At 36.8% G+C, this 14978-nt stretch overlaps 1 protein-coding gene across 1 annotated transcript; it reads left to right on the top strand.

Annotated features, from left to right (window-relative positions):
* The first annotated feature begins 2831 nt into the window (after positions 1-2831).
* LOC136802223 (hatching enzyme 1.2-like) lies at positions 2832-9720 on the top strand. Its single transcript, XM_067058941.1, has 10 exons — positions 2832-2960; positions 3233-3319; positions 3461-3499; positions 4087-4254; positions 4682-4796; positions 7018-7121; positions 7478-7549; positions 7873-7963; positions 8661-8830; positions 9073-9720. The coding sequence occupies exons 1-10, from the start codon at positions 2927-2929 to the stop codon at positions 9324-9326; spliced, it is 1134 nt and encodes a 377-aa protein (XP_066915042.1). The 5' UTR covers positions 2832-2926; the 3' UTR covers positions 9327-9720.
* Positions 9721-14978: the final 5258 nt, after the last annotated feature.

Genomic DNA, 14978 nt, shown 5'->3' with positions numbered 1-14978 from the left:
GATGTTTTTCACACAAAAACATTATTGATAACAATGCTCACCATCAAGCATGATTCAATTGTCAATAAAACTGATTTTTGCGACCAGAACTTTCTATTTTTTCCCCTACAACCCTTCCCTCTCCCCCATCAACAATCAATGATGAATTTATTGCGTTATGCATTTTCGCTAAACGCTATATTTTTTGACTGATTTTTTTCTCCTCGAATTGCTATCATCATCAGGTAGGTCCAATCAGCATCTAGTTTTTTTTTTCTATAAGAACAAACTATACCTTAAGGGAAGAAATTTTCGCGGAAGAAATTTTCGCGGAATTTAATTTCGCGAATTTGGGTGTAATTCACGAAATTAAATTCCGCGAAACACACCAAAATTGTTAAATCGGGTATTACCAAAAAAGCTGGACACGATTGATTTTTAAGCATTATAACGTGTATTTTTTTATCAAATATAAACAAATATAAACACCTCCGTGATTCTTCAAAGTTAATCTAAGTTGATAAATTCTTCTCAATCGCGAAATTAAATTCCGTGAAACTTTTAAAATCGGCTCATTCGCGAAATTAAATTCCGCGAAATTTGCCATTTTGGAACTCTGATTCGCGAAATTAAATTCCGCGAAAATTTCTTCTCGCGAAAAATTCTTCCCTTAAGGTATAAGAACATAAGGCTTCGATGCCCAAAAATTTAAGAACATTCTAAGAACATACTAAGGCTTTGGAGACTTAAAAACATGCAATTTCTTAAGAAATTACATCAAAATGCTCAAAAAATGCTGAAAATAAGAACATTTTAAGAACATTTCTAGGCTTCAAATCCAAAAAACTAAGAACATCCGAAGGCTTCGAAAATTTTTGACGTTCTTATAAAAAAAAAAAAACGTGTAGCGGGGATGACGGCTATTAGGTACCCGAGAGTATTTAGCTGTTTTCGTGGAGCAAAAAAGCTCTTTTTGGTCGGTTTTTTTATCTAAAGCGTCATCAAATATCATGTATTTTTCATGTTAATTTTCTCAGCGAACAGAAATCAAGCATAGATCAACTTCTTACTGTACCAGAGTGTATCTCACCCGGGGGGGGGCAGTCAGGCAAATTGACCGACGGGTATGTGCGGCGGTTAAGGGTATGTTTTTCAAAATATCAGAAATGCACTGTAAGGGTGGACTTTTGTTAAATGCACTGTAAGGGTGGAAATTTCAGCAAATCTGGGAAAAATTGCGAATTTTTACTCAAAAATCTTGATTTTTTTGCTCTAAAAGAGTTTAAAATTTGAAAAAATGCACTGTAAGGGTATGAATTTCACCGATTATTTTCTGCACTGTATGTAAGGGTGCGATTCTAAAAGCCAATTTTTTCGCCGCACATACCGTCAGTTGGTAAACCCACTGCCCCCCCCGGGTATCTCACGTTTATCTTTTCGTAGTATGGCAATGAATTTTGAAATTAGCCGTATATATTGGGTCTGTATACAAACTAAGATCAACTCTAATAGCAACCTCGTCCCCATGACGATTTGCTTTTTATATAAAATGTAGCAAATCGAAACGACCATCAAAATTATAACAAAGTGAGAATCAGGCCCTGGGAACGAGGTTGCTCTAATAGGGCCCATGAAATAAAGATCTTAGATTTTGGTTTTCGAAAAATGCTTGAAAAATATGATGGACAAAATGTTATGTTACAATGACACTGTGAAATTTAAGGCCTTTCGAAAAGTGATTTTCATCTCATGGAAAATATTTTGAATCAAAATGATTTTAAACCTATTTTTTGTTTATGCAAAAATAATCATTTTCTAAAAGGTTACGATATATCATAAATTGTCGGCAATCCCATTCCCAAGATATGTAATTATTTAATTGTTGAGAATCCCTACACAAAGATAGAGAACTGAGAGCTAGTTTAGATGAAGTAGCCAGGAACCACCAAGAGCCGTCTCGTAGATTTCGACCTCGATCATTGCTAAACGACCCCTTTTTTAAGGGCCTCAAATCAAGTGACCAAGTGAAACTATTTTAAGTAAATTAACATTGTGATTTCAATCAAAATAACTTGCGAAACTCCTATGTCTTATATTTTCTATCCGCTAAAAAGCGAGTTTTTTAGGATGGCGGAGGAGCAGAATCTGCACTGCTTTCGTCTAGAATGGTGGAATTCGCCGAACATTTGGATGGAAAAAAGGTGGAATCGGGTACCGCCTAAACCTCGTCCATAGAATTTCTAAAATTTGCTCAAAGTTTGAGTCAAACTTATTTTGTTTGGTAAGACTGCCTTTGCTTTCTGTTATATAGAAGGTATTGTGATTCACAGCAATCAGACTCAACACAAGCTCGGGTCTGTTTTTAAGATGGAAGCTCCATTTTCCTCATTTTATGAGTACAGTACCCTAATGAGATTTTTTTGAAAAGTGTTTGTGTAGGCACTTTTATTAAAGACTCATATTACATGAGATTAGATTTCCCAGACACACCCTTCTAAATTGGATACATTGTAAACCCACAAATATGATCCTTATGATTATGACCATGTATCGCTTTCCTCATTTGAAAGTAAGGAAGTGTCAACATATTAAGTTATCTTCATATAATTGACGTCATCGAAAGAAGGTGTGTGATCCGACTTCAAACATTTTTTTCGATATGTCAGCAAAAATTAGAACACTCTTTCCGAATCCGTGTGCAAAAAAAATAACAACCGTTTTTTGTCATAACGTAAATATCGCAAGGATATGTCATCAAATAGAAACATCAACCTTGGTCCCAGGCTCTTCATTAGTAAAGGTTTATTATAGAGATTGAGCACTGGGAACTAGGTTGGACGAAATGGGTTTTGGCCAAGAACCATAAATAGGAAACCATTTGGCAAAGAAAACCATAGATTCGCAGAGAAGTTCTACATAGTTAGTATAGCTCTGTAGAATCAATAAAATGAAGATTCTTGTACTTGCTGTGGTACTTTTTGGTGAGTGAAGCCATTTTTCGGATTTGATTTCTAATACTGTATTCTTCTAATTTTCACAGCTTATTTCCTATTTCGCCTGAAAAAAGTCATCAAAGTGAATATACAAATTGTAATATTTATTCAAATTTGGCGTAAAACCAAACTATTTAGCTCATACTTTAAATGCACTTTATTCAAAATCACTTCCATCGAAAAGTATAACTGCAACCTTTTAAGTCCACAGATAAGGCTGTAGATAGAGTAAACTGTTAAGAATATTTGGTCTTTTTCAGCTTTTGCGTGGTGCAAGAAGAAGGACGGCAACAACCATGATGATATTTTGGATACCAATCAAAAAATGTTCGAACGAGCTAAAAAAGGTATATATGACGTTGTATTGTATATGAGGTGTATAAGATTTTTATAAATTACTCCAACCTGAAGATTTAAAAGGTATCAGATTTTTATATCGACCATCAGATCTTTAAGGCTTTTGATTAGATAATTCTTTTTTCTTTCAGGAACAAGTGGATTCTCAGGAAAAAAGAAATTGATAAAAGGTAAGCTAAACTAATAGATAATCCAGGTGTAGTGGTGTGGTGGTCATCGCTCTTAATTCCCGTCTGGAAGGTCCTTGAACATTCCGCCCACAGCGTGTTTCAACATTCATCTAGCATTTTATGTTCTCTGTGAACATTTTGAAACAACGTTTTGTGAGTTAAATATTGAAACCGATTCAATTCAAACCGATTTGGATATTAATCTTCATTATAACATTAATTAAGGCTAATTTTAAGATTTGAAGGCTTCAACAATTTAGAAAGGTACAGTCCCTGAACCATCGAATGGACCATTCCATTATATATCCATAAAGAAGGTGGATGATCATTTTCAGGGGGTAACCTGAGAAGAGTTTCCAGGGGGTAAAAGACTGATTAAGTTAGTCCAAAGTCACTTTCAGGTTTGAAAAAAAGATTTTCCAAGGTTTTTTTTTTCCTAATTTCGCAATTTTCCACGAATTTCAAAGAATTTTTATGGACTTGAAAAAGTTCATCTACCCCCTGTATATGGGTTCTTAATGGAACGGCCCAATGCAGGTCTCCAACAGAATGCAGGTACATTATACTTTCTTTTTTTTACTGTTCAGAGGAAGATATGCTTGAAGGTGATATTGTTTTAACTCCAAAGCTAAGAAAATACTTGAACAACCAGAGAGACGGAAAGGCTATCAGCGCCTTTGATGCTGCTGTCAGCAAAGCATGGCCTAAATCAGGCCCTTATGCTCGCGTACCGTACACTTTCGCCAGAGGCTTTTGTAAGTCAAATTCATTTCCTTGGGAATGTTTATATGTTCAATCGAACAAGTTGATTTTTAAATACAGTTGACGGTCTCCTATAATTCGATCTTCAAGGGGAATTGGATTTTCATCGAATAAGGGAGCGTCGTTTATGAGAGTTTCTTGTTGGCGGGGACTTTAAATTTCATCGAATAAGAGAGCCTATCGAATGGTAGAATGTCGAATTAGAGAGCGTCAACTGTAGCTTTGGGCCTTTGATGCTGCTTGAAGAGTACCATACAGTTCGCCCTCGGAATAATGAATCTGAAGCATGCATGAAAAATGATGGATCTTCATGTAGCACTCATTCTATTTATTGAAAAAGTGGAAAGTTTTGAGAAAATTATGGAATTTCAATGAGTGGAGCCAACGTACCAGGACTAAATAATGAAATGTTTCTTTCAGCATACAAGTCTGTTGTTGGGCAAGCCATCGCAGAATACAACGCCAAAACTTGTATTCGTTTTGTACCAAGAAGATCTTCTGACCGAAGCTACGTTGAATTTATGCACGGGGGAGGGTAGGTGTTGTGTAATACACCTGTTCGACCGTAGCTGCCCATTGCCGCGCGGGCATTTTTATGCTCGTTTTACCACCCTATAAACGTCCCAGTGTTTTTTTTGCACCTATAGACAATAGAAAAAGGTGTAAAAAAGGATTGGATCGAGTTTAGGGTGATAAAATGGGAAAAAAATGCCTGCGCGCAATTGGGGGATAAGGGCGAAAAGGTGTATTCCTTTCAAAAGAAAATCGTATATTTTTACATCATACCTTTATTACATCGCGGCTAATTTAATTTAATTTAATTACAATCGTGGACAAAATATTTGAGACAAAGGGGATATCCCGGCGAAATTTTAAACAACACAAATGATTTTTCAGCGTCTTAAACTACAATTGCGGAAAGTAGAGTTTTAACTCTGAGTTTTAGAATCTCAGGATTTAAAAGCTCAAATTTGCTCGAATAAGGCTTGGAATATAGCCTAGAAGCCACTGAACCCCTCTAAACTCGAAATATTCAATGAAAGAAAGTGGAAGTGCTAAAATAGCAATTCTCGCCCGAATTTAAATTCTGAAAAACATTAAAATACACTAAAGTGTCAATATATTTCGACCATAATTGTAGATCGCAATATTAAAACTTCATTCACAAAAAAACCTTGAAGACACTTTTTTCGAAGTAAGTTTTTGAATCGTTTCTAAAAAATACAGTGGAGTTTCTATAAATCGAGCACGTACGGGAAACTTAATTTTTTTGGGAGTTATGTAGATTAGTTTATAAGGCATTGTTTAGTGAAGGGACAAAAATCATTTTTGGACCTACCTCCGGGTACCCCGGTGGAGGTTCTATAAATTAACCCATGTCCGTTCGTTCGTCCGTTCGTTCGTCCGTCCGTCCGTCTGTTACCAGCTTTTCTCAGGATTGGCTCATTAGTTTTTTCTGATTTTTTTGCACAATGATGCAAAATGGCAATGCCCAGAACGTGACGGAGCCCGATTTTTGAGAAAAAATTTATTTGGGAAAATTTGGGCCAAAAACTACCTAAAAATAGGGTTTTTTGGACTTTGTGCAAAATCCTGTCATTACTTTTTTCTGACTTTTTGTACAAAGATGGAGGGCAAGATTCTCTAAAGAATGGCTTAAGAGGTTTTTCCCGGAAAATTCTTATTCGCCTTAAAAAACGGATTTTCGTATTTTGGGGAAATTCCCTTTAACCAAATAAGAAAATATAGCTTTTCTCAATGTTGACTTGTTATTTTTTTCTGATTTTTTGCACAATGATGCAAAATGGCAATGCCTAATATGTGACGGAGCCCGATTTTCGAAGAAAAATATATTTGGCAAATTTGGGCCAAAAACTGCCTAAAAATAGGGTTTTTGGACTTTGTGCAAAATCCTGTCATTACTTTTTTCTGATTTTTTTGTACAAAGATGGAGGGCAAGATTCTCTAAAGAATGGCTGAAGTGATTTTTCCCGGAAAATTCTTATTCGCCTTAAAAGACGGATTTTCATATTTTGGGGAAATTCTCTTTAACCAAAATAAGAAAATATAGCTTTTCTCAATGTTGACTCATTATTTTTTTCTGATTTTTTTGCACAATGATGCAAAATGGCAATGCCTAAAATGTGTTGGAGCCTAATTTTCGAAAAAAAATATATTTGGGCAAATTTGGGCCAAAAACTGCCTAAAAATAGGGTTTTTTTGACTGTCATTACTTTTTTCTGATTTTTTATACAAAGATGGAGGGCAAGATTCTCTAAAGAATGGCTGAAGTGGTTTTTCCTGGAAAATTCTTATTCGCCTTAAAAGACGGATTTTCGTATTTTGGGGAAATTCCCTTTAATCAAAATAAGAAAATATAGCTTTTCTCAATGTTGACTCATTATTTTTTTCTGATTTTTTGCACAATGATGCAAAATGGCAATGCCCAAAATGTTACGGAGCCAGATTTTTTTTGGGCAAATTTGGGCCAAAAACAGCTTAAAAGGTTTTTTGGGCCTGAATAGTTTAAGTGATTTTCGTATTTGGGGAAATTCCTTTTTACCATTTTACATCATTCAACACATCAGCTTTATTTTTCCATTCTGAATTTTTGTACAATTATTGTCACTTTTTTCTTATTTTCATCTGATGTTAATCATTAGGTAGGTCCATTCAGCATGTTGCTTGTTCAAATTTAAGAGACATTCGAGTTATAGAGGTTTTATTTAAAAAACTCTACTGTATTTAATTTTTAGTTGCTACTCAATGATTGGTCGTGTCGGAGGAAAACAACAAATTTCATTGGGTAACGGATGTGGAACCAAAGGTGTCGCTATTCATGAAATGATGCATGCTTTAGGTGAGGAAAACTCTCAGTGTCCTTAGTGAATGATTAGTAATGTCTCAAAATAAGTGATCCCTAGAGAGACTTACATTATTATTTCGAATAAACGCCCTCCTGCGCCCTCTTCTTTTAACGCCCTCTTCTTTTAACGCCCCCTGCTCGAATAAACACCCTTCCATGGTGGAAAACTTTTCAACAAACGCCCCCTCAAATGAACGCCCTGTGGGAATTGTGTTTGGTGTTAATTCGGAGTAAAACAGTAGGTTATATGTTACATACGATCTAGTTTATATGTTCGTACGATCTAGTTTATATGTTCGTACGATCTAGTTTATATGTTCATACAATCATTATTCTATTTTGATTTTTAGGATTCTTTCACGAACAGAGCAGAAGAGACCGTGATTCATATATCACAATTAATTGGAATAATATTCCAGGACGTAAGTTCACTGAGAGTCCCTTTTGAAATCTTCACTGCTTTAAACAGTAATTTCTTTCGTAAAACTATTTTTGTATGCCAAAGAATATTGTCGGGTTTTAAAAACTTGAGTCTGCTAAAGTGACTTCTTTTATTTGCACTTTGGGCCCATGTTTGTTATGTTCTTATTTTAAGGTCAAATTGAGGTCTTACAACTTTAATCTGCTTTCTAAGCCATTTCAGGCTCTAGATTTTTTCCTTTCTTGATTGAGACTCTTGCTCTATTTTCTTATAAAGAAAGTAAAGAGTCCTTATAGTTAATAATCCAGCCTTTTACGATTTCAGGTGTCAGATACAATTTCGAAAAATACAGACATGGACAAGCTCAAACTTTGGGACAACCCTATGATAAGAAATCGGTTATGCATTATGGAAAGTAAGTTATAAATCATAACATGTTACATTGGTCTTACGTGTCAGGACTACCTGTTACTTCCACATACACTATCGTTGTATAACTCCTATTACGTTTATCTTACGTTGGTCTTACACCAGGACTACCTGTTACATCAATATACACTATTGTTGTATAATCCCTTGAAAGGGGTGCTACCAAATATTTGTATTTCTTTCCTTTGAATGAAAGTTTTTTATATATTTTTCTGGAAGCCTTTTGTTTCTTTCTATTGTTTTTTACTTGAACTTGCGTTGAGAAATTAGTTTGTTTTGCTCACTTTTTGATCATGTGATTAAATTAAACCAATCCCAAGAGAGAGTACTTGGTTACGTGATCAAAAACTGAGCAAATTGATTTTCATCTTTTGATATTAACAAAGAAAAAGCTAACAATAAGCTTCCAGACCAGTGTTTTTTATAAAGACTATGATGGAACATAGATGTTGGTTCGCAACTCTCTATGCATACGACTTTTTGTATTATGAATATGATATTATCGTGTGAGTTTGACAGGGAAGTTATCACATGACACATTGAATGTTTTCCCATAAGGTCTAGTATTAAAATCATTGGCGAGTAGCATGGCTCTTTATAGCTTACTTCTTACGATCTTCATTATGTTAAACATCAGGTTTGAAAAGAAAACTAACGTGCTCACTTCTATTCTTTATTTTCAGCTACGCTTTCTCTACGAACCGACAAAAAACAATTGTTTCGAAATCTAACCCAAATGAAGTTTTGGGACAACGACGAGGCTTAAGTACCATCGATATCCGACAGTTAAAGACGATGTACAAATGTGGGGGTGTTAAGCCCATCCCAACTCAAAGACCGCCCACCACTGGAGGTAAGTTATGTGGATACAGTGATGACAGACTATTTCGCTTTCTCCTTCAGTCTTTACACAAAAGCTAGGTCGGAAAGAGGGCATAACTGATATTTCTCAGTCCAACTTTCGTAAATAATAATTATTGATGCTACATGAGAATTCCGAAAAAACTGTGTGAGATTTTTGACCCGTCCTTAAACCTAAAACTAATAAGATTGGAGGAATTTAATCAGAGCCGACCCTTTTTTTTATTCTTTCAGACTGCAAAGACAAATACAGACTTTGCTCAACATTGGCCGGACAAGGATTCTGTCGCGTCACTTTTACGTCATGGATGAAAAACAACTGCAAGAAATCGTGCAAGAAATGTCCAACCAAGCCCTCATTACCGAGATGTAAACCACATAAGAATTCAAGACATTGTGCAAGTTGGGCACGTTCAGGCTATTGCACCAATCGTCGGTATGCAAGTTTCATGGCAGGCCACTGCTCTTCTTGTAAAAAGTGTATTTAGGAGAGAGACAGACCATCAAAGACTTTACTTCAATATTGCATATGTATAATTGATAAATATATATTTCTAAATGGATGGGAGAGCATTGTTCCGAATGCAATAAATGCCGAAAATAAAGTTTGTGTCTTGAACTTTCAACAGTATATACCTAATAAGTTCTCGGACAGTCGACAAACATTGTGTTCACATGTTAAATATTTATGACACATCACTACAGATCAACAAACGCACCCTGTGTCGTTAAAATACGGACAAGATGACTCCAGACTATTGCAACTCCACTGAATTGGCGACACCCCATGGATAAATGTGGATCGCATATTTTTCTTCGTAAATAATTGAATAATTATGACTTCTTTTTTCTGGTAGAAAAGAAGTCGTGTTAAAACGAAAATAGCTACAATCCGTGCCATAATATATTTGCACTTTTGGCTAACTTACCATTTTTCGAAAATTGAAGTTCGAGCGAGAATGTCAATTTCAGGCCCTCAACATGATTCCATCGATTATTTCGATCTGGGAGGGATTTATTGGCTTCTAGGCTATATTTCAAGCCCTACTGGACCATTTTTAAACTTTTGGATCCTCAGATCCTAAGGTCCAAAGTCTTAAAACTCAGAGTTAAAATTCTACCCTTCGAACCTACTTTAGAGCACTTACAAATTGTGGTTTCAAAACACCCCGGTGAATTTCCCTTTTGTGCCAAGTATTTTGTCCCTGATTGTAGTTTACTATACTTTTACTCCATTATATCCACATTAAGTAAGTAAGTTTGCGACTGCAGTCGAGGCAACCCGAAGGTTCCCATTTCGTATAGCTTTCTACTCGAAGGTAGGGAAGGGCGCCACTCCTTTCCCTGGATTTATCCACTTTATTTTGTTTGTCATTGCATAAATCAAGTTTTCGTTTTTTTTCTCGGACACACTGTATCATGAACGAGATTGAAAAATTTTAAGGACTGTAGTTTAATTATTTCCCCACCATGACTGAAAATCAGATCGTGTTTGGCAAAGTTTTTCTCCGGCTCATCCAATTCCCTGTCAAGGGTAGCTAGCATATGGATTCAGCGACCAGCTACGGTGCGCAAGGTTGCGGGTTCGATCCTCAGCCAGATCATACCAAAAATTTCCAACGAGTTTTACCCCCGGACAAGCATCAGTTGAGCCCTTGAACAACCCAAATTACCCCCGGACAGAGCAAATTTACCCCCACCCCCCGGAAAAGGCAAATTTTGATGATTTTTCGCTACCCCCGGATAATATATCCTCCACCCCCCATGTACGAACATTTTCTGGAAGAGTCCAATGCATCATTGAATATGACAATACTCCTTTCAATGTAACTATGAAATTTTAAATTTTTCTCACTCTTTCGTAAAAATTCTAACCTTAAAGGGTTTTATCAAGATGTGAGACGCGCACTGCATTGTAAGGGTGTAAAAGCATTTTTGGCAAAATTTTGAATAATTGTTAAGCCTATGGAAGAATTTCAAAAAAGTGCAGCATTTATAGGGTCAGTTTTTTTGCTCAAATTTCTCAAATTCTTTACAAAACTCTTTCTGCGATGTAAGGATCCCAATTTAAGCCTGTTATCTCGTTATCTGCACATACGGTCTTTTTCGAATCGAAACGGGTCATTCCGTTCTAAATGCTATCATAGAAACGGAAAGTCGGAAGAGTTACGTTTATATTTGGTAAGCGGTCAGCAATACTATGCTGAAGTATGATAATATTGTGGAGGTTCGAATTTCACCTTAGCTTGACCACACTGACGTCACAAACCTTTAAAAGGCCTGGAAACGAGTAAAGGAGGTGGATAGAAAATGGCCAGTAAAACTTTTCTGAATCCTTTGATATCATATAACAAGTTCCAAAAGGTTTTAGATTCTTCGCACTAAGATTTCTAAAACAGTGGTCCAGCAACCTGACCTGACTATGAGGTGGTTTACAATAAAATCTTCATCTTTCTTTTAGCAGTTGTTTTAACGAGACAAAGTATTGCCAGTACTTTTTGGGTTGTACTTAATATCAATTATATTGGTTATACTGTCATAAACGACGCTCTGCGATTCAATACACTCCTTTATTTGATGAAAAACTAATCCCCCTGAAAATTGAATTAGAAAGCGCCAACTGTCATATCATTTAGCTTATTACTCTCGGGTGCCTAATAAACGTACATGCACATTTATTTTTTTCGTATCAAATTTCCCGCCTGTACGCACCTTATTAGGAACTGTACGTTTATTTATTCTGAAGAATTTTCCCGCCTGTACGTTTATTCCCTCCTGTACGTTTATTTACTTTCACCCAATATCGCCCAATTCATACTGCAAAAATTAGTTATTTTTTGTTCAAGTAATAAGATATGTTGAAAGGCGGTTAATTACATTCGAACGTATCGTGGGAGATTTCGAGTGTTACGCGAGTTAATTTGAACGTTTTGCTTATTTAGTACTTGTCATTGATCTATAGGATACATGTACTTAAGTCAGTCGTTTCGATCTAGATGTTCTACTTTTGAAAATTTGGTAGATTATTCCATGTACGTTTAATTCAGCCTGTACGTTTATTTATTTTAGCTCTGATTTTCGCCTGTACGTTTATTTCAGCCTGTACGTTTATTAATTCCAATTTTATTCTCTCCCCTGTACGTTTATTTTGGTCTGTACGTTTATTAGGCATCCGAGAGTATTGTTGACCATTTGGAATGCTAAAACACCCCTTCTCACAGACCTGGTAGGACTTTTTCAGCCAGTGGGAATAAAATATCGGACTCAAAATCGATGGGGATTGATATTTCCATATTTTTTATGGCTGGGGATTTCAATTATTTTGTTTTCAAGTCAGAAAATTCAGTGGGGATGGGAAAAATAGCACAATATTTTACAGTGAGGATTGGTCAATTTGATTACTTTCAGTGAAGACCAAAATCAGAGCATAATTTTCCACTGTGGACGATATTGTGGCCAATTTTTCCGGTGGCAAGGGGTCCCAGTGGGTCTGTGAGAAGGGGGTATGCTAAAGTGAGCTATTTTTGGCTGGAACACTGTAACGGAGATTCTTAAGGTTTAATCAAAAACAGATTCTTAATATAACTCTACGCGTTAACATAACATATAATTGTTTATTTTACGATGTGATAAGTTTCTGGTTGATGAATAAAGCATTAATACTTGCGTCAATATTAGGGGTCGAAAAGGGCACTTTATCAAAATATGATTCTTGTTGCTTTCGCTGTCACACCTTGATAAAAGGGCATACTGGAGAAGTGGGACGTGGGACGCTCAGGCGGGACGCTCAAGTGGGACGGTAGTGGGACGCTAAGGTGGGACGGTAGTGGGACGCTAAGGTGGGACGGTAGTGGGACGCTAAAGTGGGACGCTAGTGAGACGCTAAGGTGGGACGGTAGTGGGACGCTAAGGTGGGACGGTAGTGGGACGCTAAGGTGGGACGCTATGGGACGCTAGGTGGGACGGTAGTGGGACGCTAAGGTGGGACGGTAGTGGGACGCTAAGGTGGGACGGTAGTGGGACGCTAAGGTGGGACGGTAGTGGGACGCTAAGGTGGGACGGTAGTGGGACGCTAAGGTGGGACGGTAGTGGGACGCTAAGGTGGGACGGTAGTGGGACGCTCTTTTATATGTATTTTGTCTTTTTCTTTTTATAATACAGTGAAGAGGGACAGGTCAAGTACTTATAAACAATACACAGATCGATCGAAATGTTTTTGACTTTTTTCATAGTGAATGGATTATAAAATAATAACATAATCAATTTGATCGAAGCTACAAAGACACAAAAAGCTAGTCAGTCAGATAAATCAATTTCTGGCTCCTCCTCTTGGCTCTTTTTGTGTAATTCAATTGTGTAATTTACAGAGCAATTTCAACAATTCTAACGCTCTTTTTAGCCTAGAGGCTAAATGTCTAAATCTGCGAGAACTGATTTTAAAATGAACATTCCAATCACAGGGATTTCCCCAGAGACAAGATGTTTACTTTTCGAATTCAAAATTCGAATGAAAGGAAAACATTCGAATCGACAACAAAGGGTTACACCATCAGCATGAATAATAAAAGTATCCACATTGTTCACGTGAAAGGGAAAACCCGTGAGGTGAAACATACACGTGGCGCCCAAAAACTTCTTTCATCAAATTTTATGAAGTTGACTAGGCTAAAGATTTTTAAAGTCGCGTGTCCATCGTTGAAAGTTGTTTTTAGATTTTTATTGAGTTTTTTGGTTTTATTTTCATTTGTTTGTGCATCATTTTTTTTCGAAATACGTTATCGCAGACTTACAGTAGTGTTCTATAAATTACTAGCCAAACCAAAAGAAAAGGAGCCAGAAATTGATTTCACATTTTTCATTAAATAATCATAAAGACAAAAAGACAATATTCTAATAAAAGAGCGTCCCACTTGAACGTCCCACTACCGTCCCACTCATGCTGAGGGGAAAGCCCTTTATTACAATTAGAATGTTTTCTTTTCATTCGAATTTAAAATCGTGTTTCTGGGGAAACCCCTCTGATTCGAATGATTACTTTGTTATTCTCAATAAATATAAACTCTTCGAAATATAGTCAGGCTGCTGCTGGACCACTTTAGTAAAAACCTTAGTGTGAAGAATCTAAAACCTATTGAAACCTGTTATATATGATTAAAGGGGGTAAAAAAGTTTTACTGGCTATTAGGTTTTCCCAGATTTAGCCTAGACAAAGTTGCAAAGGATTGAAAGTGTTGGAAAATAATAAAATTGTTCTATAAATTAGACAATATGAGCCTGAAGATAAGGAGCCAGATATTGATTACACATTTTCCGGTGTTTATTTCTGACTCGCACGCATATTGCTTAGTAGCTTTTCGATCAAACATCCAATTTGAATATTATTATTATTCGTTTATCATCCACTATATGATAAAAAAAATCAATATATATATATTTTGGCCGAAATCCTGTGTAGGTTGAAAACTGAAGAACAGATCATGTATATGTGTTTTGTGAAAGTATTCATTTACTCATATTGGAGTTCTTTTTTACTCGTACATAATTATCAGAGAAGCAAAAATACAAAAGCCTTACGAGAGAGCGTCCCACTACAGTCCCACCTGAGCGTCCCACTACCGTCCCACCTTAGCGTCCCACTACCATCCCACCTTAGCGTCCCACTACCGTCCCACCTTAGCGTCCCACCTTAGTGTCCCACCTTAGCGTCCCACTACCGTCCCACTACCGTCCCACCTTAGCGTCCCACTACCGTCCCACCTTAGCGTCCCACTACCGTCCCACCTTAGCGTCCCACTACCGTCCCACCTTAGCGTCCCACTACCGTCCCCACTTACCGTCCCACCTTAGCGTCCACTACCGTCCCACTCCCACTACCGTCCCACCTTAGCGTCCCACTACCGTCCCACTTGAGCGTCCCACCTGAGCGTCCCACCTGAGCGTCCCACCGTCCCACGTCCCACTTCTCCAGTATGCCGATAAAAGAGAAAGGAATTTCGTCACCAGGCCTCTTTAAAATGGATGTAATTAATTTTTGAATAAAAGATAAATCCAATAAAAGTAAATAAAAAACAATACCGGTCTTAAATAACACTGTCATCAAGCAGTCAAAGAATAGTTCCTCATTTCCGTCAAATCTCTTT

This window comes from Clytia hemisphaerica, unplaced genomic scaffold, assembly GCF_902728285.1.
Source record: "Clytia hemisphaerica strain Z4C2 unplaced genomic scaffold, Clytia hemisphaerica genome assembly, whole genome shotgun sequence".
Taxonomy (NCBI): Eukaryota; Metazoa; Cnidaria; class Hydrozoa; order Leptothecata; family Clytiidae; genus Clytia; species Clytia hemisphaerica.
Note: the sequence above shows the minus strand (reverse complement) of the source record. Positions and strands in the feature narration are given on the sequence as shown.